The sequence below is a fragment of the Colossoma macropomum genome, unplaced genomic scaffold, assembly GCF_904425465.1.
Source record: "Colossoma macropomum unplaced genomic scaffold, Colossoma_macropomum, whole genome shotgun sequence".
NCBI lineage: Eukaryota > Metazoa > Chordata > Actinopteri > Characiformes > Serrasalmidae > Colossoma > Colossoma macropomum.
Window position 1 is genome coordinate 33,470,029 of NW_023494806.1, and position 26,895 is coordinate 33,496,923.

Here is a 26,895-nt window from a genome sequence, read left to right on the forward strand (position 1 = left end):
GGTTTAGATACTCAAACTGTGATTAATCCATGTTTAGATACTTACTGTGATTAATCCAGGTTTAGATACTCAGGCTGTGATTAATCCAGGTTTAGAACCCAGGTTTAGACAACCAGGCTATAATTAATCCAGGTTTAGATGCTCAGGCTATGATTAACCCAGGTTTAGATACTCAGACTGTGATTAATCCTGGGTTAGAATCCAGGTTTAGATACTCAAACTGTAATTAATCCATGTTTAGATGCTCAGACTGTGATTAATCCCGGTTTAGATACTCAAACTGTGATTAATCCATGTTTAGATACTTACTGTGATTAATCCATGTTTAGATACTTACTGTGATTAATCCATGTTTAGATACTTACTGTGATTAATATATGTTTAGATACTCAAACTGTGATTAATCCAGGTTTAGGTAGTTTTGGCTTAAAATGTATTTGAATCCATTCATTTTAATCCATTCATGCTATGGCAAAATAGTCCCCAAAGAATACTTATTTTTTTAGATTTATAAATATTTTATCAACATCAACATTACAAACCTCAGAAGACACTTAGGTTCACTGCTGGTTTTGGATGTTGTAATCATGGTGACCCCTGGTTCCCATCACCACCACTATAAAGAAATCAGAGTTGGCAAGTTTCTCTACATGTGAACCATTTCACCTCAAACCAGCTGAGCGGCTGTTTACATCTCAACCACTGAATATTGCAGGAATTTTGAAATATCGATGGAGTTCCCCTTTAAGTGAAAAGGGTGCTACTCGCCCTTTAAGAGTTTTCCACAGCCAGCCGCATGAAGTTGTTATTGTGGACAGATTAAGTTTCGCTTTAGCCGTGAAGAAGCCGATGCCCTCCTACAAGGCAGACCGACAGAAATGCGGATGAGCTCTTTAGCGGTGTGTCCTGTGTGGCTGTGAAGTGATATTCTGCTGTGTTTCTCATCTCTGAGGGAAAAGCAGGCTGCGGCTAACGTTAGCTTAGCTGCCGGCTGGGACGGTGCTGCTGTTTGAATGGTCTTAATAGATGGGAAACTGGAGTGAGACACATCATGCCTTCGTACGAAGACTGGAAGAAGACCCTACACTTCTACTACTTCATTAAGTTCACCCTGAACGTCTACTCGATGCTGTTTTCGGTGAGTAAACCTGGCTGAACCGCTGGATGTGCTGTGTTTTCTGTTACCGCCCTTCAGTCATTCTGAGTCAGTCAGTTCACTCAAACGCCGAAAATATGATTTCAGACACGCTGAGAGGGATTTTTAACTCGACACTTCGCGTGGTCTCTGCTTAATGGACCTTCATGGGTTTTCTGGGCTCATATCGGGGGTTTATTGATGAAAACTGGGCGCGGGGCTGTTTAAAGGGACAAAGCACTTTTGTTGTTGGCGCTGCTCGCAGAGACTCAAATCGAGGCCGGGCGGTGTTACCCGGATGTTAGACGAGGCGCTTGAATTAGCATATTTTTACCTTTCAGTACTATTAATATGAATATTAATAGTAAAATCAATACACATTATTATAATAGCAGCCTTCGTGCATTTAAAAGGAGTTAAAAAGTAAAAAAAAAAGAAAGTAGTGAGTAAACTGATAAACAGTAATTTAAATATGTTTATCTAGAAGAAAATGATTATTAAAATAATATGAAAATAAAATAATATTAAAGTAGACATGAAAACTGGGGAACTTAGAAGTTAATAAATTGCAAGAATAATATTACAGTAATCATTATGATCACTGGGACCTTTATTCTAGAAAAAAAAAAAACTTTAATTGGTATAGAACCATTATATTATGTACTGGTTCCTTAACTTAAAAAAAAAGGTTCTTTACACTTGTCCAGGAATGATTCTCCAAAGAACCGTTTTTTGGTTTCCATGCACTCAAAAATAATGATTCTTCAAGGGTTCTTTAGGAAAGAAATGGTTCTATATGGAGCTATGGACGTTCAAAGAACCCTTTTCATGATTCTTTGCATAGTGAAAGTGTTCTTCAGATTGATGGAGAATGTGCTGTGGATGGTTCTATATAGAACATTTTTGAAAAGGTTCTATATAGCACCTAAAAGGGTTCTTCAGCCTTTTTACAGCAGAAGAACCGTTGAAGAACCATCATTTTAAGGTGTGTATTTGGCACCTTTGTTTTTAAGACTGTAGCTCTTTCCTCATGCTGTGGTAGAGTTTCAGTTTTGGTTTGAGAGCAGGAATAGATTTTTATTAATATGGTTATTTTGGTTATTCAGATACTGCTGTAGTTGTTCTAATCTTGATGAAAAATGTCTGTTTTTAGCTTAATAAATAGGGCTAAGAGGCTTTGGCACCTCGCGGTTCAATTGATTTAGATATAAAATAGTAACTTGTATCCGAGCTCTGAGCTCTGTGGCCCATTGCGAAAAACAAATGTTTTTCTGATTCAGATCTCAGTCTTATCTTGTTTAACTGAATCAGATTTTACAAAGTATGTTATCATCGATCTTCGTGACCAAGAAGATGGAGACGCGTTACAACCTATGTTGTGACTCGATATGTTCGTATGGCTTTTCATATAAGAGATATGCGCTCATAAAAAAAAATGGTTCTTCAAGGGTTCTTTAGTAAAGAAAATAGTTATGTGGTTCTATATAACACCAAAAAGGGTTCTTCTGTTGTTACAGTGTCAAGCTTGTTACATTCTCAAAAAAGATGGTGCTTTAAGGGTTCTTAAGTAAAGAAAATTGTTCTGTAACGAACCATGAACACTCAAAGAACCCTTTGCATGATTAAAGGGTTCTTTGCATCATTAAAGCGTTCTTCAGATTGATGGAAGACGTAGTCTCTTTGAAGAACCTTTTTGAAAATGGTTCTGTTTAGCACCCAAAAGTGCTATTGTTACAAGCTTGACACCATAACAATAGATAAACATTTTTGGCGCTATATAGAACCCTTTTCAGAAAGGTTCTATATAGAATCATTTTCTTTACTAAAGAACCGGCACCAAATTAACTGATCAGCATAAAAATCAGCCACAGTCACTAGGAACATAGTCAATATCCAGACCTTTTAGGCTGGTCAGAGTGGTCGGATGGGGGGTCTTTTCTAAGGGGGCTTGGGGGCGTGCTCCCCAAAATATCAAGTTGGCACACAGAAAATTCTTTTCTTTCTAGTGTATTAAGCACAGATCTAGTATAACTTAAGTACTATATCTGTCCACCTCAAAACAAAGCTACTGAAGTCAAGCACTGCTCTCTACTCTTAAATTTGCAGCTCTTAAATTTGTTATTCAAATACACATTATAGATACAGTCTTAGTTAGTGTAACCAGATCGGGTGTGATTTTGTTCTGTAGCTGTGTTTCAGTGTTTAATAGTGTAGGTGACAGAATTTCATGGTGACGTTTGACAGCACAAACACAGTATTACCCCAATTATTTTCTACTTAGTCTCACTAATGAGGATATAATAAGAGAATAATGTGTACAAATTTAGTATTAATTTTACCTGAAAGCCTAAACACTCATTTGTTTTCTTCTTGATCACTAATTTTTATCACCTTCAGCGTTTTTCTCTCCCTCTGTTTAGTTACATGTTATTTTTTATTAAACATACATTTGCAAGAATTCAAGGATTAATCAAGGATTTTGTTGTTTGAAAAGTCTCACCAGACTGGCCTTTTACAGAGCTGCATAGTCTTAATTACCTCCTGCAATTTTAAGAATCCAGGGATGTCGCTGCTGTCAGAACAAAACCTTGTATCTTCAAAATGAGAACTTTACAGGAGAACCAAAAAACACACTTTACTTTTAATGTAAATCAAAGGAACCAGACTTTTTTCCAAGTCATTTTGGGCTGTTTCTTTTGGTCCCTTCATCATGAAATTTACAAACAACGTAAAAAGTAACAGGCATTTTCAAATTGTTCTAAAAAAATGAAAAACAACAAAAATGTAGATACGAGGTTCTGTTCCAACAACAGCAACATATATAAATATTGGAGTGGCTGGTTTGGTTTGGAAATCCTTACAGAAATATGAAAACAAATAATCTGTGAAGTTTCTTAAAATTCTTCAAATAATTGGCTCTTCAGTTAAATAATGTGCTTTATGGCCAGTGATCGTATGGTGTTTTTGCGTAATGCATGCTGGGTATTGTAGTGAAAAACCAGTGATGGATGAAAGCGATATAAAATTGTCAATTCTGTCAAACCCCTGAGGCTTTGCATTGAGGGATGCAATGCTCCACTCCCGAATACTTCAGGACATTGCAAATGACATACATAATGCTAGTTTTAGGTCAGAACATCCCTTTAAATAGTGCTGTATCAGTCTTAATGAAAACTGAAAGAGCTGTCTCTGTAGGCTGTTCCAGTATAGTGTATGTATTGAAATAAAAGTAAAATTACTGTTCAGTTTCAATCCTGGGAATTAGACGTATTTGCTATTCAACTGTCCACAGATTCACAAGATTTTAATGCTAGCAAATTAAAAATATGAGCTTTGCTTGTTGTCTGTGTTGCGTGTTGTTTTGTTTCATGCCACTTGTTGTTGTTTACGTCTTCTCGTGTGGATTTGTGGTTCTTCTGCAACATATTTGGCTGACGACAGCTATTATTGCTGTCCACAAAAGGGGATTTTAGTGTTTGCCTCACAGTGTGGCGTGCTTGTGTCACGGAGCTCGCGGTAACATATCTGGCCAGCGGGCTGAACTTTTCTAAAGCTGATGATGGCAGCAGAAAAGCCTCCTCTGCCTGCTGTTTTTGTTGTCTCATTTGTTTAAATCTCCCCGTCCCCTCTTAACCCCTCAACTTAGCTTTAGTTATTCACTCTGCAGTTTAGCTCCGGCTCTCAGACCGAAGCACTCACTTACTCACTAATGTGGGCCGGAATGAAAAGAATCTGAATAGAAAACTAAATTAAGATCATCAAGTGAGGTGAAATTGATGGGCGACAAAGTTAATTAGCAACAGCCAATCAGCTTGCATTAACCTGTCTGGAAGGGCTGAGAGGTAAATTAAGGAATAATTGGTTTAAATGAGCTGGATTTGCGCCGATCCCTTACTTTGCTCCGGTGCTAATAGACAGTAAGCTTTCTGCCTCGACCTCATTTGCGATTAATGTGGACGTGCATTTGTTCGTTTTAGGCGAGGCAAGGCAAGTTTAGTTATATAGAACCTGTCATAGACAGCGGCAATTTAAAATGCTTCACACAAATAGAGAAATAAAAGCATTAAATAATAAAGATTATGACATCCTGAGATCAAGCACCTCAGAAAGGCATCTGCAAAAATAGTTACAATAAAATAGAAACCAAAATTAGAGATTAAAAGAGGTAAAAATGTAGTGCTAAGATAAAGCGCAGTGCTAAACAAATGCATAAGAAAACAAGAACGTCTTTAAACTGGACTTAACAATGGCTGTGCTTGGGCACTACTAACTGACCGGTCCTTAGTGATTGGAGAGAGCTGTTGGATTTGTATAGCAATATGTTTAAACAACTATATGGCTTAAACTGAGAGAATCTTGGGTTTAAAACCCTATTTTCCGTCTTGTTTTTAAGTTCCTGCACACAGACTTGTGGGAAATGTAGTCCAGCATCTTTCATGTTCCTTTACTGTGGCAGACCAAGCCAGGCGCTCCACAGGACGGACAAGGATGTTTAAAAGTGAGGTAAACTAGGCTGGTTACCTGTGATAATGTAAGACACTGCTATCTTGTTATCTACCGCAGGCTGGATTAAAACCACTACAGATGTAGTGTAGTTTGTCCGCAATAGCTAGCTAGTTTTGAAGGTAATAAATCTAGCAGATTTATTACCTTCATTAAACCTAGAAAAAGCTTGCCAGGTGTTTAGTCTTGTACCAGAGTCTAGTTTTGAGTTCTGTTCTCCAATTGATTCCCACTCTAAAGTGATTTCCATTTGTTAAAGTAGCACCTTTTTTCGGACTAAACTGACAATCTGAAGGTGCGGACCAAACGAAGTAGGTGTGAAAGCACCCTTAGACTCCCGGCCATGGATGGCTGTGACATCACTGGGCGTCAAACAAAGTCAGGATTACCACTGTAGACCAACCGGTCAGGCTGTTTAGATTTGATGTGAAATCATACATTATGTGAAATTACATTTGTCTCTCTCTTCTTTCTGTCCCTGTTATTTTCCCCACAGTTTCTGGGCCTTTGTGTGCTGTGTATAGGCCTGTATGCAGAGGTGGAGCGGCAGAAGAACCGCACGTTAGAGGGTGTGTTTCTGGCCCCGGCTGTAGTGCTCATCCTGCTGGGCCTGGTCATGTTTACCGTGTCTGTGGTGGGCATGGTGGGCTCCCTCAGAGACAACAAGACTCTTCTGCACATGGTGAGCGAACAGCGTCATCATGAAACCTCATTTACAACGTTTCCATAACGCAAAATGTATTTGCATACTGAAGATCACATGCTAAACGTGCTAATATCACTTTAGCTTGATGTGGGTAGTGGGTAGTTTAAACTGGTACTCCAGTAAAAGTATTGTTACTTTGGTTAAAGTACATTTCCAGTGGAACTTCTTAGAACATTCAGCATCTATTAGCAATGAAACTGAAGTTTGCTGGGCTCTACTCCTTTTGGATTATTTAGGTCTAAAATAACATCCTAAACCTCAGGAGTCAGAAGTGGGAATTTTCGGGTGGTCCCACTGGTCAGTTCAGCTGTTTCAGCCTCACTCATTGCCTACAAGTGTATAAAATCAAGTACATAGCCATGCAATCTCCATAGACAGACACTGGCAGTAGAATGGATCATACTGAAGAGCTCAGTGACTTTAAACGTGGGACTGTCATGGGATGCCACCTTTGCCACAAGTCAGTTTGTGAAATTTCTGCTCTGCCAGATGTGCACTGTCAACTAGGTCTATTATTGTGAAATGGAAACATCTAGGCGCAACAACAGCTCAGCCAAGAGGCGGTAGCTCACAGAGGGGGCTGCCGAGTGTTGGAGCATAAAGTGCATAAAACGGTCTATCCTGCCCACAAGCCTAAGATAGCTATGTGCAATGCCAAGTGTCGGCTGGAGGAGTGTAAAGCACAGCGCCGTTAAACTCTGGTGCAGTGGAAACGTTCTCTGGAGTGACGAATGTTGCTTCACTGTCCGGCAAGTGAACAATGAATTTAGGTTTGACGGATATCAGGAGAGCACGATTTAGGGGTTAGAGTACCAGACTGCGTAGAGCCAGCAGTAAAGTGTGGCTGAGGAGAGATAATCATCTGGGGCTGTTTTTCAGGTTTCTTAGTTCCAGTTGAGGTTAATGTTAATGCTACAGCATAGAATGACGTTTTAGACATTATATGCTTCCAACGGTGAATGCCACAGTTGTGGAAGACCCTCTGGAAAGTACTAGTTACTCCCCATCTTTCCTCGTTATTAAGATGATGGTTTAGCCAAAAATTAAATGTGTATTATTTTCCCTTTATCCAAATGTTGTCAGCTGAGACACCCTTGGAAACCTGATGTTTTGTTGGGCCCTTTGGGTTACTGTTGATTAGCGTTTTTATCCATAACAATTTAAAATGTCTTCTAATTGGAGTGTTTGAGTACTGTTTGTTTAATAAATTCAGTTATCAAAACTCCCATTCCTAGTCCTGTGTGTGTTCATAAGGAAAAGTATTGTTTTTAGTAGCTGACATGCACTAACTGAAACTTGTCTTTACAGTTTCTCTGTGTGCTGTGTGTTCTGCTGGCGCTCCAGGCCCTCGCACTAATCATCGCTCTCCTTTTTGAGAAGACCGTATGTAGCTTTGCAATCACGTGCTTCAGACTCATATCATACTTATTTATGTGTATGGATTATTCTACCAAACAAGTTCGAAGTCAGAGTTTAAAATTCCTTTCAGATTTTTAACTGACATTTTTTGAATAATCATCACTCAAAGTGCTTTAAAGAAACACAAAAAATAGAAAAAATGTAAGATGAAATTTAGGGGTTAGAGTTTGGGCAGACACCAATAGAAAATACATTATAAATAATGATTTTGTATATATTTAGCTCATTACTGTCTCTATTAATGCCTTGGGTTCAAAAAGATCATAAATAATACTTGTAAATATCTAATATCTGAGTACTTTATTGTTTTTGAATAGTTTTTATACTGTGGAACTGTAGTTTGAACTAATTTGGTAGAATGGTCCATATATAACCTTCTGTAATGTTCTCCTTCTTTTTGCTCACTTTCTTCTTTCACTCTCTTTCTGTAGACGTCTGAATTGTTTCAGAAGAACATACGCGAAGGCATCAAGCACTACTACGACGACCTGGACTTCAAAAACATCTTGGACTATGTGCAAGAGAAGGTTTGATACTTGACTGCTTGGTTTAGTGTATTTCCATGTCAGTCTGCATTCTTTTGCAGGCATGTTTGATACGTGAGCTGAAAGGTGCTAAATACGTCCTCACTAGTTTTGCCTCAGGACTGACTGGTTTTGCCTCAGGACTGACTCCTTTTGCCTCAGGACTGGCTCCTTTTGCCTCAGGACACATTATCTTAACGTCATGACTCAAAAATCAGTCTGAAATCAAAATGTCTTAATTTGTTAGTTCATTATGCCATATGTTCTTGTTTTCCTGTAATCTTCTATCAAGTTGTAATAATGTTTCAACAACATCATGCTTAAGCTTAGAAGGCTAATGTTACCTTCATTTTATAATACCTCACCAAGGAAAATATATTGTGATCCCTCAGAGTAAGAAAAAGGACATTTAACACACTTACCGTCGGTTCCCCGGACAGGGTATTAAGGCCAGTCCTGGACTACCCCTTCATTTCAGTGGAGAATCTCCAGTTAGAATGCTGTGCCATAAGTAACAGGCTCATGTCTCGGAATCGTGCTTAACTCACTCACAGCTCAGCTCGGATTCACACTTCACTGATTTGTAACATGTACGCTTAACTGACTCACAACTCAGACTTGCTTTTAACTGACTTGCGACTCGGATTTGCGTCCAGCTTTCTCGCAAACCAACTCGGGGTCACACTAACTGACTCGCAACTAAACTTGGACTCGTGCTTAACTGACTCCTGACTTTGACTTGTGCTTAACTGACTCATAACTTCAACTCACGCTTACCTGACTTGTGACTTGGACTTGTGCTTAACTGACTTGTGACTTGGACTCACGCTCAACTGACTTGTGACTTGGGCTCACACTCACTTAACTGATTTGTGACTATGATACATGCTTAACTCACTCATGACTTGAACTCAAGCTTAACTGATTCGTGACTTTGACTTATGCTTAACTGACTCATGACTTGGACTCATGGTTAACTGACTAGTGACTTGACTTTGACACATGCTTAACTGACTCATGACTTGGACTCATGCTTAACCAGTTCGTGACTTGGACTCATGCTTAACTGACTCATGACTTGGACTTGCGCTTAGCTGACTCGTGACTTAGACTTGCACTTAACTGACTCATGACTTGGACTCACTCTTAACCAGTTCGTCACTTGGACCCATGCTTAACTGACTCAAGATGCAACTCAGACTCACACTTAAATGTCTTGCAACTTTACTTGGCCTCAAGGCTTAAGGCTTGCGAAAATTCAGCCAGAGAGAAAAACCTTTTGTTAACTTATCATAAATAGTAAAAAACAAGAGGCAAGATTATAGTTAGAGAGAAGCTAAATTGCTTAGCAGAAATTCAAGTTTACTAATCAATTTTGTAGACTTTCATGAATACCAAAAAAATTTTGTCTTATCTCTTTTCTGTGCCAGAAGTAGGTTATAGTTGTTGAAGGAATACTTATATTTCAACTTAATCAGCAAGTTTTCTTTTCCAAGCACAGGGAAACATCAAATGTATTGCCTGTGAAATAATGGGTGTGTCTCAAAACCTAGTGAGCTCTCTAAGTAGCCGCTGTCTGCATAGGCAGCTGTCTAAGTAGGCAGCGTTCCAACCGTCATCTATCCTTATAAGATAGATAAATGAGACGCTCTAGTTAGACAGCAGTGACGTCGCTGCTTGTTCCCGCCCACTGCACGAAACCAGCGTTTACTTACCTCAGCCGTCAGAATCACAGTTAGCCGACATGGATCTGCTCTGGTGGTTAATATAGTGATTTTAATTGTATATGCTCTGAATGAAACAGCAAAATAGACAATAGTTGTGGTCAAACGTGGAAAGTATAGGATATTTGTGCACCTTTATGACAGATAAATACCCCAGAAAATCAGAATAACTTACATTTGAAGATGACGGCGCTGCTTGGTGAAGTGCTTCTGCTGGCTATCTTCAAACAAAAGTTTGTCCCGCGCTGCATCACGGGATTGCCTCAGCGGCTGAGGTAACATCCAGTGCTCTCTCGATATTGGGCCAAAATGAGAGGCCTCAGTAGGCAGCATATTTGAGATATCTAAGAATTGGGACAGCCTTCTTGTCGGGAGCGCGCGTATTGTGACGTAAAATGCTGTCTATGTAGAGAGCTCACTAGGTTTTGAGACACATCCACTATGTAGTATAATACTAGGCCTATATACCATGCTCAGATAGAGATTAGGCTGAAAAACATCAGAGTATTACTTTTAAAACATCCTTCAAACTCTGCAAACTCTGCTTACCTCTTGTCAGGGTCTTCGTATCAGCCTGAAGCAGAAAGCATCTAATTCTCTGCCGTCAGCTTCCGACACACGTTCCTTAATTGACTCTGGGAATCCCCCAGAGAGCTTCACATCTTTCTCAGTGGCACTTACCCTTTCCTGTCTCTCTGCCACAAAGTGCAGGGTGGGTTTATATGAGGGACAAGCAAGTGGCAAGATGACTGGAGACAACTCATCCTCGCTCATAAAGAGCTAGGCCTTTCTTGTTAGCAGGCTGACACTGTTTTGGATGGTGGCCAAACTTCCTGCACATCCTGTTCCAAAACCATGGGCATTAATATGGAGTTGCCCCATCTTTATGGCTATAAGAGCCTCCATTCTTCTGAGAGGTCTTTTCGCAAGATTTGTGGAGTGTGTCTGTAGGAATTTCGTGCCTGTTTAATCAAAAGAGCATTTCTGAGGTCAGGCACGGATGTAGGAAAAGTCTGTCTTGCAGTCAACATTCCAGTTCACCCCAAAGGTGTTCACTGGGCTAGGCGCTTCCTTTTCGCAATAATAGCACTTACAGTTGACTAGGGCAGATCTAGCAAGGCTGAACTGATATGTGGCAATAATGTGGCTATGACCGTGCCACGGTTAAAGTCATTGAGCTCATCAGTATGACCCATTGTGCTGCCAATGTTTGTCCATAGAGATGGACTAGTTTATTTTTTGCTAAGCTATTGCATGTAGAATGTTTTTAAGGAGGGAATTAGGAATAGTACGTTGCAGTTCAGCTGAACACCACAGGCTGTTTACTATTAGCAGTGTTTTGAGAAATCATAGAGGGGACAGCAGTGTTGACAGAAACCTAGAAACCGACACTGTCATCTAACTGAGCCTGTACAAAAACCAGAACCTCTCTCTCTCTCTCTCTCTCTCTCTCTCTCTCTCTCTCTCTCTCTCTCTGCCTCGCAGTTCTCTTGCTGTGGGGGTGATGATTATAAAGACTGGGCGGTAAATCAGTATCACTTCTGTAACGGTACAGGGCCACTGGCCTGCGGAGTTCCGTACACCTGCTGTATCCGCAACAAAGAGGTGAGTCAGCGACACTTCCGCTCACACCTCACATGTCCAGAGACCTTAAACAGAGTGCGCTTTGCCAAAAAAGCTCCAAAAACAACACTTATTGTCACAAAACCCAGCACATATTCGCTATTTACATATACATGTTTATCTACTCGCCTGTTGGCTGAGTGTTCCAGGAATGTTTTTTGAATCAGGTACAGGACATCCAGTCAAAACAGGGCTAATTCACATCTCAGTCTTAAAGGCAGTAGTAGTGCAGGCAGTAGCATGCTGTATGTTGCTATATTTTTAAATGGCTTTTAAAGACGTCACAGTCAGCTGACAGTGCTGGACAGTGCTCACAAGAGAACTTTAGATAGATCAATGAGCAGCAAACTAACAAAAGCAACAGCAAAGTGGAGCTCCAGTTCCCCTCAAGAGCCTCCACTGTAAGAAGAATCCAAAAGCTGTATGAATAAGAACGAGATGCTACAGTCATGGAGGTGTTAAATCAGTGACTGTATATATGATATTATATATACACTCATTGACTTTATAAGTGATGCATATGATATAGACACTCACTGACTGTATATATGATGTATATGGGATATACTTATTGACTATATATATGATACATACAATCATTGACTGTGAATATGATATATATGATGTGTACACTCGTTGACTGTGTATGTATGGTAGATTTGAGATTCTTATTTACTGTATATTATATATATATATATATATATATATAGCGCCACGCAGCATAGCGCTACTGTAGAACACTGGCAGAGAAAGCCGATAAAGACCAAGTTCAAGTTCATTTTTACACTCTGCTCGTATAAATTGAGTGAAATAAAGCTTTCAATTATTGAATTAGCTGCACTTTCCTCTATAGAGAACCTCTACAAGCATCTCTCTCTCTCGCTCTCTCTCTCTCTCTCTCTCTCTCTCTCTTTCTCTTGCTCTCTCTCTCTTGCTCTCTCTCTCTCTCTCTTTCTCTTGCTCTCTCTCTCGCTCTCTCTTATTCTCTCTCTTATTCTCTCTCTTATTCTCTCTCTATCCTCTCTGTAATGAAGCTGAGTGATGTTAATTGGAGGTTGATGCTGAGTGGTAGAGCAGCAGGACTCTGAATGAAAGACTCAGAGAAGAAAAAATGTAAGGCAAATGAATGACACGCTTCATCAGTGAAAGCTTGCGGAACACTGTCTGTGCCTGTCTCTTTCTCTCTTTCTCTCTCTCTCCCTCTCTCTCTTTTTCTTTCTGTGTTACCCTTTCCGCCTTCCTCGTTTCCCTTAAACTCAGTTTCACTGAAGGCCATGTCTGCGGTGCGTTCTGCTAATAGAGGCTTTTAGTGGTAGGGTGATGTGGCCTGAGAATTCTATATGACTTATGTATGCAGTTAATTCTATATATAAAAACAGATTGTCTGTCCTGCACAGATGATGTTTGTAGTAAATGTTAATATGGCTACCAGAATGCTGTACCTTGTGTGTGCATTTGACAAATCTCATATGTGGTATAGCATGCACTCACTGGCCACTTTATTAGAAACACATAACTTGTACTTCCACTCACTGGCCACTTTATTAGAAACACATAACTTGTACTTCCACTCACTGGCCACTTTATTAGAAACACATAACTTGTACTTCCACTTACTGGCCACTTTATTAGAAACCCCTTGCAATTCCTTTATGCAAGTATACAATTAGTCTGTGGTCATTTATCGTCCGGAGTACAATCAAAGCATAGGCAGTACAAGCGACTCTAAGTGTCAGAAACTGACCATAAATGAAGGACTCTAGGATGGCTAACACAGACTGTACATCGACAGATGTTTTCAGTCGCTAATTAAAGACAAAATTGAAGAAATAGAGAATCAAATAGATCCAGTCATGGTGCGGATTAGGTTGTAATAAAGCACAGCAGTATTAGTTTCATCATCTTGTTTGTGTCCTTATCTCTTCAGAGGTATCCGGTCTCTCAGGAGTGGATTTTGGACGAGGTCAGACTGGAATAAGATAAGCACATAATGGGGCAGGAAAAGCTCTCAAGCATGGTTTTATCAAAGGGGTCTGCTCTCTAAAGTGTGCCTTCAGTGAGGTGATAAGATGAGGCTGAGGATTGTACCCCAAGTTAAAAGTTAAAATTGTAAAACTGTGTGTCCAACTGTAAAACTTGTGTGAAACTGTCTCCTCCAAGGGTCCATCATTTACCATTTTCCGTCAGTGATTAGAACTAGGCATCTGCTTCATCCTATCAGGATAAATAGATGTGGAGGGGGTGGGGCTTATGCTACGTGCACACACCAAGTCAAATGACAGGGCTTTTCTTAAGAGCTTATACATTCTTGAAGATGTGATTTTTGAGCTTTATTTTATTAAAGGGCTCTGTGGATGAGCATCATTGGGGAAATGCTACCACCACCATGATTCACTGTAGGAGCACCGTTTCTTGATGCAAAGCAGTTGTAGGTTTTGTTGGGTAATGGCTTCTTTCTTGCCACCCTCCCTTAAAAACTATTTACTGTGATTATTGTTTGTTCTTTAGTCTTCATTCTCATACCTTACCTTCATGTTCACAGCCTGACCAGTGGTCATCATTAAGAGAGAGAGAGAGAGAGAGAGGAGAAAATCAAGCTCTACTCTTACTTTAGATCTGAAAACATCCACAGGTGTTTCTGTCCATCCTTCCACTGTGAGAAGACAAGTTAACACTGTGGGTCTGAAAGGGTGTGTAGCTTCCAAGAAGACATTACTATGGACAGAAAATCAAATTGAAAAGCTGCTGGTGTCCAGACCTCAACATCACTGACCGTGTTTGAATCATAAGAAACAGAAAATGAAACCAACTTCGTAGACTAATTTTTTTATGATTGTTTAAACAAGGCTTTAGTCTGGAAGCTAATGTTTTTTTGTGTCTTTTTGTGTTTACATTTGCTGTGGTCTTTCATTCAGGCTGGAGAAGTGGTGAACACGCTCTGCGGCTACAACACTCTTACCAAGCAGGTTAGTAGCTCTCTTGCCACCCTTAATCCTGCATTCATTTATAGATATGACTTTCCGAAGAACAGGAATATTAGCTTTCTCAGTGTTGCCATCAAGAGACAATAATGCCGCAGTGCAATACTAGCAGTAAAACTGCTGTTTTTATTCAAGCGTGGCTCATTGGCTTCTTCTGACTTATTTGTAATGGTGAAAAAGATGATTAATCCTTTTACCACCTGTCCCTCATTGTCTGTTTTTTTGAGTGGTGCAATTGGAGTGTGATTGTTTGGGGGTCTGTTTTGTGAAATGATCTAGCAGGACAGAAATGGGAGCTACGTCTTTTCAGCCACTGCTGTTTGCAAAGCTAGATTTACGTGATTATTTATTCAGCACAGAAAAGCCAAGAGAAATTGCTGAGTTATTACCCCCGCAGCCTCAATTTTGCCATTATGGAGGGTTTTTTTCTGGGACATTGTGATTGCTATGTCCTTTGCTGAATCACTACTCTACCTGCGGCCTGTCTAAGGTCATTGTGTCCTTAAAAAGGGTTGATGTTGCATGAGAACGCTGATGTTTCAAAACGTACCGTTCACTTCCCAGTCCATGCAGTCCATGTATAGAAAATAAAGCTTGCAACCATGCAACACGTTTCTAACCTTGTTTTGGCAGCAGACACAAAAGTAATAGCCTCAGCCTAACATGGGCACCAGACTGATGTGGCCTGGCTGAGGAGCCGCCTGATTTGATCAACGTCGCGGTCTCTCAGCCTTGTCCCCGTACTGCCTATTCGGCCCACACTTGTTTAGCTCCGCCCATTTCCGTGGAAGTGATAGGGAGTGTTGTTATTGTAGAAAGTCTATAGTAGAGTTACTGACGTGGAAGATGGGGTTCATTTGAAACTTAACGGCTTGTTCCGCTTTGAGGCACCATATAGGGCAGCCAATCAGAACAGAGGTCATTTACTTGTATCAGTTAGTTATAATGGTAACGAAAACAGGACAAGAAATGACAAGAAAATGGTCTTGTACAACTTATTGTAACTGTTCCAAGTAGGAATAGAAAGTAAATACTAGAGGAATCTACAATACGGGCCCTTTTCACACTTCCTTTCTTTTTGTAGCGTGAAGATTTGAATGACATCATACACGTGCGAGGCTGCATCCATGCTGTAAATCTGTGGATGGGTGATAACATCGGAGCCACGATAGGAATCTGCTGTGCTGTGGGTCTACCTCAGGTTCGTCATGCCTTATCTCTCTCTTTTACATTTCTTCATTCTTTTCATCTCTGCGTTTCCTTTCGTCCTTCCTTCCATTTCATCATGGCCTCTTTTCTGACTTGTCTGATAGACTGAACCTATGACTGCACCATACTGTAAAAGTTCAGAAATAAAAAAGAGGAAAAACACATTCAGGCTATAGCCAAACACTTTTACTCTTTTAATATTCGGTTAGGCACTGGGACCTGTTCTTAGATTTAGAGACAATTCCCTCACTTCATATATTGAATAATCCATAAATTTGCAATTTTATGCTTTTAAAACAGAAAATTAAACATTGATATGACAGTAAAGTAATGAAAGTTGTAATATGTATCTAAAAATCTTTTTTTTCTTCGTTTTTTTTTTTTTAACTGTTTGGTATTAAATTCTCATCGCCGTAAGAATGTGTTGAAAAGACTCATGTATATTAAACTCTTTCCGACCTATATCCAGCTGACAGTGGGTTCTGGTCCCGTGGTCAGAAACTAGAGGACACAGAAACACACTGAAAAGTCTTATACCATGCACATACAGTCAGGTCCATAACAATTTGGACGTTAACAAAGTTAGTGTTACTTTGGATTTCTACTACAGCTCATTGGAGTTGAAGTTAAGAAATGAGTATGAGCTCAAAATGTAGACTTTCGGCTCTAATTTGAGGCTGTTTACATCCAAACTGGACCGTTTTCATACATACCCCCTCAATTTTTAGGGTAATTTGGACAATTGGTGAGCTGCTCAGCTGTTCTGTGACTGTGTTTTTACTAATAAGTAAGCAGGTAAGAGTTGATTTCAAGTGTGGTGTTTGCATTTATTGTTATTGTTAACTGTCAATCTGAAGTCCAAAGAGCTGTCACTGCCAGTTGAGCAAGCCATCATTAGGCTGAAAAATGAAAACAAGCTCAGCAGAGAGATAGCGAACACATTAGGTTTGGCCAAATCCACTATCTGGCACATCCTTAAACAGAAAAAAGTGGAAAAGTGGAAACAGAAAAATTCTTTCTTTGGTGAAGAAAAACCTCTTCACAGCAGTTGGCAAGATCAAGAACACCCTTCAGGATGCATGTCTATCTGTCTATCATACAGAGGGTTTACCACAAGATGTAAACAGTTGGTAAGCCTCAAAAGAGGAGAAACCAGTTTAGAGTGTGTCCAAAACATCTAAAAAGCCTGCAGTGTTTTGGGACATCTTATAAACTGATGACAAACCAACTTCTACCTGAATGAAGAGAAGAATACAAAAGAGGGAAGAAACTGATAATGGTCCACAACATACCACCTCATCGGTGAAGTATGGTGGAGGTAGTGTTATGGTGTGGGTATGTCTGGCTGCCAATGGAACTGGCTCCCTTGTGTTTACTGATGGTGTAACTGCCGACCAAAGCAGCAGGACGAATGCTGAAGTGTATACAGCTATATTATCGGCCCAGACTCATCATTGGACAGCACCTCACAGTGCAGATGGACAATGACCCGAAAACAAACTTTTTTAAAGCGAAGAAATGGAATGTTCTTTAATGGCCAGGTCAATCGCCTGACCTCAATGCACTAAAGCATTCATTTCAGTTACTAAAGGCAAAACTAAAGGTAAGACACCCCAGGAATAAGCAGAAACTGAAGACAGCTGCAGTAAAGACCTGGCAGACCATCACTAGGGAAGAAACCCAGTGTCTGGAGATTTCTTTGGGTTCCTTTGACAGCAAACGGTCTGCAACCAAGTATTAAAAATGACAATTAAATTTATGTTTGTTAGTTTGACCAAGTACATTTAAGCCCCTAAAATATGGAGACCTATAAAGATGGTTGTAATTCCTGCACTGCCTGCTCAATTTGGACATAAGCACGTTCAAATTGAAGCGGCGAGTCCCCACTTTGAGCTCGTGTTGTTTAATTCCAGCTCCAATATGCGGTGGTAGACAGGTAAAATACATACAATATACAATATATTTGTTGGCATCCACATATGTGCTGTGGAAATTTTTCCTTTATTGATGCTTTTCAAAGCATTGAGTTTTTTTTAGAAATTGTACAGCAACCTTTTATTTGTAGTAAAGTGGCTCTCTGGAATGATGAGCTTCAAACATTACCTTTGGGATGGTTTGTGGTCCAAAACTAATCATCCAGCGTCAGTGTCTTATCTCACGATTGCACTCATCAAATCCTAATAGCAGTGTTCCAACCTCTAGTGTAAAGAGTGGGTAAGTAATCTTAAATAGACTTGCTTTCATTTCACATTGGGAAGATGCATGACGTTTATTTGAAATGGTCACTCTTTTTTTCTTTGAAACAGGAGGGATGAGGACAGTTTGCTGGTGTATTATCTCTGGCCAATATTGCCCAGGCTGCTGCTGCACTAAAAAGCTCTTCCAGGAAATGTATTTGAGCTGACCTTTCAGAGATGCCACTCTCTCAGAGCTAATTTTTTCCACCGCCTGCCTCCACGCACGACTTTTCATTTTGATTAGGCTGCCCTTCATTAGTACCTGCTCTACCTAAAAAATGAACTCAAGAAATTGAGCATCTGTAACCTTCCAGATGCAGAGACCCTGAGGTGGACCTTGAAATGGGAAGAAATGCAGGAGTCTGTCTGTTTATCTATCTTTCGTTCTGTCTTTCCTTGTCTAAGGGTAGCAGAGACTAATTGACTAATACAGTCCATAACTTCAGTTATTGGCATCCCTCAGGAAACTTGGGCACAGACATTCATCCAAAATAAACAATACATATAATGATTCAAATGTTCCTCATAAATCTTTGGAGACATTGCTAAACATTTGTCTAATAGAGATTTTTCCTACAAGAGTGTTATTTTATTTTAAGAATAGTGTTCTCTTTCAAAACCATATTGGCACCCCTAAAGAATTTTACATAAAACCAAATAAGTTGCATCTTTAGCGGAAAAAATGTTTCTTTTTGTTTCTCCCAGTTTCCAGAAACTCATTGATTTCTATGATCAAAGACCAAAGTGCTGTCAACTCGGGAAAGAATGTTGTGGACCCGGAAAGATTAGGAATGGTCAGTTGAAATCACCATCAAGCGCAATCTGGGCGACAATAAAAATAGTTTGAAAAGTGTAGAACATTTGAAATTTGAAGAAGAACATGCATGGGCATACTGCTACCACATACAGTGAGGAGGAAAAGAGGAACCTAGAGAACCCCACAGTTTCAGAATTGCACAGGCTAGTTGAATCTTAGGGTTTTCACATGTCAGAATCCACGGTCAGACACCACCTCCATGCCCAGAGGCTTTTTGGAGGTGTTCCACAAAATGCAAGCCTCATAATTCAGTGACTGAACTTTGCAAAATGTCACTGGAACTACAAATGGAATCATGTGATGTGATGTCCAATAACAAAAATAGAAGTTTATGCACACCATCGTCATGTTGGCCAAAAACAAGAAGAATGCGTAAAATGACGAGCACCTGATGACCACTGTCAAATATGGTGGTGGATCATTGATGCTTTGGGGCTGTTTTGCTACTAGTGGTCCAGAGGCTCATGTGAAAATCAGTTGCATCATGAATTCTGCTAAATATCAAGAGATTTTAGATCACAAAGTGTCTCCTTTCTGCCAGAAGGTGAAACTTGGCATTGGTTGGATAATGACCCTAAACATGCATCAAAATCCACACAAAATTTGCAGGAACACAAAACTAGTTTTGCAGTGGACCTCTCAATCTCCAGACTTGACCCCAGTTGAAAACCTGGGGTGTGTATTGAAGAGGACAGTCCACAAGCGAAGACCCAAGAATATCAAGGAACTAGAAATGTTCTGTATGGAAGAGTGGTCCAGGATCCCTCAATAAGTGTTCTCCAACCTTGTTAAACATTCCAGAAAGTGACTCAGTGCTGCTAGTTTTGAATGTGCTCAAACAAATTCCATTTGTTTAAGTCTAAAATATCATTCATTGCATGTAATATTTAGATTTTATTCTGATGAAGGGTGCCAATTCTGGAGTTGTATTGTCTGTATTGACTAGTGAGCGCTGTGGACAGCTATCAGACTTTCTCTGATTTTTAGAAATATATTATGGGAATATAAAATGTACCACTGTTCTTCTTTAGTGTAGTAATACAATGTAGAGAAGTGGACAGTGGGGAAGTGTGGATAGCCATGATAGGGAGGACATATGACGTATGAGACTTAAGGATGTTAGATACCGAACTAAGCTGAAGTAGTTTTTAGTTGTCTTAGGGGTTTTAAAGCTTAGTAGTAGGTGAAATGGTTTATTTGAATGGGCCCCAGTAGATTTTTATAGATGTTCACATTAGCAAACTATCCGTTGAAACTCAACATTGTTAGGGTTAGGATTGGGATTAGCAGCAGGTTTAGGTTTAGGACCAGAGTGAGGGTTAGTTTTGGGTTTTGGGGTTACCAATATCAGAAATATTGGTATCTGTATTGACCAATATTCAAGGTTTTAATAGTTCATGTAAACTTCAGTGAGTTCATGTTACCTTGAAAAGTCTGCAGACAGAAGGTGCATGAAATAATGTTGCATTTTCATCAAATGTAAAATCACATTTCATATGCAAGATGTCATTAGTATTTGTGTTTGTATAAATTAATGTATTGTCTGAATAAGTCATGCTTGGGGTGTAACGGCCTTGAAATTACAGAGAAACACTTCTGCTAGTTGTTCATAGCAAGCTATTAATAAAATTCTTTTTAGAGCGTGTAGTCGACTAATGAAATGAGTAAATGTATCTCTCTGTCAGTCTGGATCCATTGTCTGGCTGCTCCTCAGGGGCTTCACAGTGATCTTTTATCCACTACCAATTACAGTCAATTACAGCTCATGCTTACATATTAATTAATGGGCCTAATCTGAAATAGCTAACGGCATATCTCATTCTCTGTTCTGCCTCAACTCCCTTTTGCTGCAGTAGCAGCTTCTACCCTTCTGGGAACTAGAAGTTGGAACGTTTCTGTGAGAATTTGATTGTATTTAGCCCAACAGCGTTAGTGATGTCAGGTCTCCAGCTTATCCTAATTGTATTGCATTGAGCTCCATCGCTTCAGAGAGTTCTACTGATCCACAACCCAATGCTGGGGGGGGCTTTATACCCCTTTAGCCGGCGCTTGGCACTGGGCATGGTGAACTTAGGCTCATGTTCAGCTGCGCCAATGTATCCCATTCTATTACTCAATGCTTTTCTATGGAGATTATGCAAGGTTTGGGTGTGAAACTGATGTACAGCTATGTTGTGGTTGATTGACTACGTTTGGGTGGAACCTCAAGCATTGTCCCTTTCTTATATTGTCGCCCTTGTCCTCCAGCTGCTGGGCATCATGCTGAGCTGCATCTTCTGGAACCTCCTGGTGGAGATGAGCGAATCGAGCGACATGGTGGATTTCAAGATCCTGAAGAAGGCCGGCTTCAAATACAGCGAGTTGGACCTGGCCGGCGCCGGCTGGTGCATGTGTTTGCCTCGAGAAGGCGGGTACCTGCCCATTCCTGTAACGGAATCAGAACAGGACATTCAGGACTCTGAGCCTTTAGACCTGGAGCAGGCCCAGTCCGAACTGTCCCTCACTCAGTTTGAACAGCCGGGCCAAGACCCCGACATGGGAATGGACGTAGTGGACAATCGACTGTAGAGGTCAGCAAGGGAACTGAAGTGCATCTGCTTCACTGCATCTGTTTTTATTGTTTTTATTTATTGTTTTTAGTTTCCTAAAGGAGCGATCTTCCAGTAATTGCACTTTCATCTTGCACTACAAGTTGGGATCATGAGCTTTTGCTGAGCTTCACCAATCAGACACTTCCCATTTTTGAACTGTTTTGCTGTTTAACATGCCGAACACACATTTACATATTTTTAAGCTCCATCTAAGGTACTCTACTTTTGTTTTATTTAAATGTGACAAAAGGGATGTCATTGGGATTTTATTAAGTTTGGGTTTTTTAATTGTGAATTACTTGATTGGCAGATGATTGACAACCAATCAAATTTTTTTTGGTTACGTAATCTTAACGTCCACTTTACATGCTATTCCCCGTTTTTACAAACAAAAAAAGGGATTTCATTGGGATTTGTTGGATTTGGCTTATTGTACTATTCATGTCTATCTGTTTAATTATGAATTACTTGATTGGATGGGATTACATTAATGATTGGCAACCAATCTTTTTGTTATTTCTTTTTTTAATTTCTCCTCCTCTACCATTTTAATAGTGAATTTATAGCAAAATCTTCAGGGAAATTTACAATCCTCATTTTGTCTGTTTGTTGTGTTTGGATGTCATGTTTTTTAGATAAATATAGGTGTATATAGATATGTGTAGATATTAAGGATGCACAGAAATATCGGAACCAGCACATAGTTGCATACAAAAGCTAGGATTTGTTCTGGTGATGCACCAAAATGAAAATTCTTGACTGAAATCAAAACCTGAAATTTAGGACACGTTGGGTTGAAAAGTGAAACTGAAAACTGAAAAAGCTGACAAATAAAACAGTTTACATAAAATAGACCTCCAGCGTTTTCGGCAGCAAAGAACAGTTGGTCATCCAGTGCAATTCCATTTTAATCATTTCAAAAAACTCAGGCTACAGATGGCGCCGTTGTGCTAGCAAGGACCTACCGTTATGCTTTTTGCTGTATTCTGCAGATCAAGCAGGACCTCATGTATTGAGAGATGTCAAACCTGAGCGGTCTAATGTCTTTCTAGAAACTGTAAAATAGTTAGACGTAGCTAATATTTCCACTGTTGATCTACTGCTGCTCAAACTGTTTGAATGCATCTGCACTCACTGGTGTGCTTTTAATCACTGTTCCTTATTTTCATTACCATTTAAATTAAGTCTTAGACTTCATTATAGGCCTTTTTAATGTTTAATCTAATTTTCAGCTTTCTGTTCTCTTTTGACCCAAAACATTGGTGCATCCCTAATTTTAGTATTCCTACATGATCTGATCACAATCTATAAATATAGCTGGAGTAATTTACACTACTTATTTTTTTCCTAGTTCCCATAAAATTGCTTTAATTTGATAAATAAATCTTTATGTTTATGCCAAAACGTAATAAATGAGCCCTTTTATGGACAGGTATGTCGTGCTGTACCGATATTTCCCTAGCAGTGCATCCCTAGTAGATGTACATTGCCTTGTCTAGTATTTAGTAATTTAGCTGTATTGCACTTCTGGCATCATTCAAATTTTCTAGAAAGTGTTAGAGAAACACTTAAGGGTTTTTTTTTGTTTTGTTTTGTTTTGTTTTTTTTAAAGGGGGTTAAAAATAATCAACCTGCTGACACTTAATTTGATGCTGCTGTTCCTGTTTACAATCTAGCAAGTATAAACTGATGAATAAATTGTTGCCTTATTCAACGATAGAAGCTTTTGTCCGCAATACCTCAGGCTATTTTTGGAATGACCTTGCCTATTTGCAGGTGATTTTTGAGTAGTTTTATTGGAAATAAGAAATTCCAGGTAACACTGTACATAACACTGACAGAAACCACGGCATAAACATGTAATGGCAGATGTCATATGCTGTCATAATTTGCCATGTCAGTTTTTGTTTGGGTATATAACAGTGCTGTTTTACTATTACCAGTAATTGTTATTATATTTGATGTTATAACAGCTTATAATACACTAATTTATGCCAGGCATACTGTTGTTAGCCGTCACTAGTAATGGAAACACAATACTATTATATTACTAAACATAAGCTGTGCTGCTGACTCATAACAGCATCTCACATCTGGCATAACATGTTTGTTATGGTTATGCCAGTTTTATGTAGAAGTAATTTTACTGAATTCTGATTGATCTTGCATTCACGAGTACTTTAAGTGTAATCTGTACAGTAGAGCAAACGGTCCTTGTCAATGGTGTGTTATCAACTAATATGCTATAATGTAAAGTAACTGTTTTTGTTTTTTGTTTGTTTTTTCTTTGGTAAAAAATGAAACCAACAGGCCTAAAGGGATCGTAATCCACATTTCAATGGTGCTTTTAACCGCTGTAGTTGATAGTAATTTTAAAAACCCTACCTTAACTACTTTGTTGCTCCAAACAGTGGTCTTCTAGACCTCTCAAGTTGCTCTGGCCTTTTTGAAAAACTCCAGTTCTTGCGAATAAAAAAAAAAGACTGCAATCAAGCTGTTCTTGTTTGTGTTCATTTCCCATGAGGCTAAGCGTGAGATGTGCGTTTGTCATCAAGGGGTCTTATTGCTTATCAAGACCACCCATATATTTTCCACAAGTTATTAAATTTTCGATGTTGGCAAGAAAAAAAAAACAAAATTACACAGAAATGTTAACTAGTTTGTCCACTGTTTCCCTTTATTACAGCATCCATTATTTTCAGGAGACTCGCTGTCGTTTTTTCAAAGAAATCTGCAGGGATATTTTTCCACACCTCTGAAGTTCAGTCTTAGAAGTTGGTTGAAGTTGCTTCTCACCATCTGAGTAATCCCAAACAAATTCAGTGATTGTTGTGGTCTGGACTCTGGGGTGGTCAGTCCCTTGTCCAGCTTCTTTGTTTGATGTCTTCTCACAGTGGAAGGATGGACAGAAACACCTGTGGATGTTTTCAGATCTGAAGCCGCTTGATTTTCTCCTCTCTCTCAAAGATGAAAGCTTTAAGTGCTGTTTATCTGATGGCAGTTTTGGTGTCTACCAGGTCTTCCAGGTGGTTGTTAGGAGCCTCCTTTTTTGAAATCGTTATTTTCTTTAGACTTTTTCCATCCTTATGCAAGAGAAATCTGAGAAAATAGATGTGTGGGAAATAAAATGGCAAATAAATTCAGGAGAGTACGAAGCCCTGGCGGAGAGTACGAAGCCCTGGCGGTGACATCCCATACAAATTCAAATAACTTGTGGCCGTGTGGAAATGAGGTAATTAAGTTGTGGCCACGACTTAGTAAGGTGTGGGAACGAGATCATGCCTTGCTTAGTGGTGGCCACACATTAGAATCTCATTTCCACGTCTTACTAAGTCATGGCCACGCATTATATTTATTTATATATCACCAGGAAGGCTCCGTAGGGGAGTACAGTTCAGTGCAGCCAAAAGGATGTTAATATTGAATTTGTTGGGCCAAAACTGGACTCAAAACTGGATGACATGGCTTGGGTCGGGTTAGGACTCAAAACTTGGCTTAGTGGTTCGGGCTGGGTCGGAAAAAAGTTCTCAGGCTCAATTGAGGTTCGGCCTAGAATTTCAGGCCCGATTAAACCTCTATCAACCTCACACCTCGTTGTATTGGGGACGAAGCTGTAGGACCACCATTTCATGGTGGATGGACCCATATAATCACCAGCCCCGCTCATTTCACGGTTTAAGAAGTTGCATGGTGGGCAGCTTGGGGAACTGCCAGTGCACTGGCGTATTGCTTTTATAGTCTAAGAGCATCCTGCCCTGGCTCCACAAGCAAGCCCTTGTGGCCTCTGCCATAAAAATGAGTTCATTGGATTTTAAAATCCCAAAAAGTAAATGAACAAGGACTGAAAGCTGTCTGGCAGGTTTCAGAATGAGAATTGGGAGCATAAAGGTTGCACTATAATGGACGGCATTAAATTTATTCCCCCTGTGCGTGACACGGAATTCAGAGCAGCATTAAGCCATGAGATCGCATTTGCACCACGGAAAAAAGGCACCACTTTCAGGTCAGCGTTAATTTTAAACTCAAACACGATGCTTTTTTTTTTTTCGAGTGCTCTGTGTCCGTCCTCTCTATCTTCACATATCATTCCCTCCAAAAGCAATAATGATAGTGATGGGGAGGCAGTGCGTGGAATAATTACAGTGAAGCACCTCGATGGCAGGAAATGAACTGCAGTGCCAAAATAACACTCGACACGCCGAGCGCCAGGGAACAGGACGCATCCAAACGCGCCTGATTATCATAATGACAACATCAGTGCTGCCATGAGTAATTATCAAAGTGGCAACTGGTGGCTGTTGAAGGATGAGACAACCACCCGTGCTGGCTTCAATAGCTGAGGGATAGACGCTCATCTAAATGGAGAGCGTTATTAGCGAGGCCCAATTTCAAGAGAAGCCGGCCGGTCATGTAGATGTATATGAGATCTGTTAGTTAGGCTATAGGACAGAAGTAAGTGTTAATATTGCAGTAACACCTTGATTACGATGTGATCTGCGCTGTGACTGGATCTCTTTGCTTCATTAGCATTTTAATTAGCACGTCTCAGCCTTTTTCATCATTAATTATTGATTCTTCAGGAGGTTTTACCCTCATCAATCCCTGCCTTGATTCCCCACCTTGCATAGTCTGCAGCTCATCTTTTAATGCACGGCATATGTTGGGCATCCTCTAATCTAGTGGTTCCCAAACTTTTTACAGTCCCGTACCCCCTCAGACTTCTTACTGCATACCCCCTCTCTGTCACAAGTACACATGCATATATTGCCATGCATACGTAAGACATTCAGATGTATAAAATCAATCCACCTTAAAATACACTATATGGACAAAAGTATTGGGAAACCTCCACATTATACCTACAGAAGCTTTCATGACATCCCACTCTAAATCCATAGGCATTTATAAGTAGTTGGTCTTCCTGTTGCAGCTATAACAGCTTCCACTCTTCGAGGAAGCTTTCTACAAGATTTTGGAGTGTGTCTGTGGGAATTTCTGCCCATTCATCCAGAAGAGCATTTGTGAGGTCAGACACTGATGTTGGACGAGAGGGTCTGGCTCGCAATCTCTGTTCTAATTCATCCCAAAGGTGTTTGATGGGGTTGAGGTCAGGGCTCTGTGTCAGGGCCAGTCAAGTTCTTCCACACCAAACTCACCCAGCCATGCCTTTATGGACCTTGCTTTGTGCACTGGGGCTCAGTCATGCTGGAACAGAAAAAGTTCTTCCCCAAACTGTTCCCACAAAGTTGGAAGCGTACAGTTGTCCAAACTGTCATGGTCTGCTGAAGCATTAAGATTTCCCTTCACTGGAACTGAGGGGTCTAGGGCAACCCCTGAAAAACAACCTCATATCATTATCCCTCCTCCACCAAACTTTACAGTTGGCACAATGCAGTCAGGCAGGTAACGTTCTCCTGGCATTCACC

The 26,895-nt window shown here is 40.0% G+C and overlaps 1 protein-coding gene across 1 annotated transcript; it reads left to right on the plus strand.

Annotated features, from left to right (window-relative positions):
- Positions 1–783: 783 nt before the first annotated feature.
- zgc:110329 (uncharacterized protein LOC550500 homolog) lies at positions 784–23,949 on the plus strand. Its single transcript, XM_036598827.1, has 8 exons — positions 784–1,138; positions 6,135–6,320; positions 7,653–7,727; positions 8,195–8,290; positions 11,497–11,616; positions 14,550–14,600; positions 15,700–15,816; positions 21,126–23,949. Exons 1-8 carry the CDS (start codon positions 1,052–1,054, stop codon positions 21,444–21,446), a joined length of 1,053 nt encoding a protein of 350 aa, XP_036454720.1. The 5' UTR covers positions 784–1,051; the 3' UTR covers positions 21,447–23,949.
- Positions 23,950–26,895: the final 2,946 nt, after the last annotated feature.

What these genes read in the sequence shown, in the direction of transcription:
- zgc:110329 (XM_036598827.1), top strand. Translation starts at nt 1,052, where the DNA reads ATGCCTTCGTACGAAGACTGGAAGAAGACCCTACACTTCTACTACTTC. An exon ending in TCTACTCGATGCTGTTTTCG is followed by an intron (nt 1,139 to 6,134) that starts GTGAGTAAACCT and finishes TTTTCCCCACAG; the next exon opens with TTTCTGGGCCTTTGTGTGCT. An exon ending in CTCTCCTTTTTGAGAAGACC is followed by an intron (nt 7,728 to 8,194) that starts GTATGTAGCTTT and finishes CTCTTTCTGTAG; the next exon opens with ACGTCTGAATTGTTTCAGAA.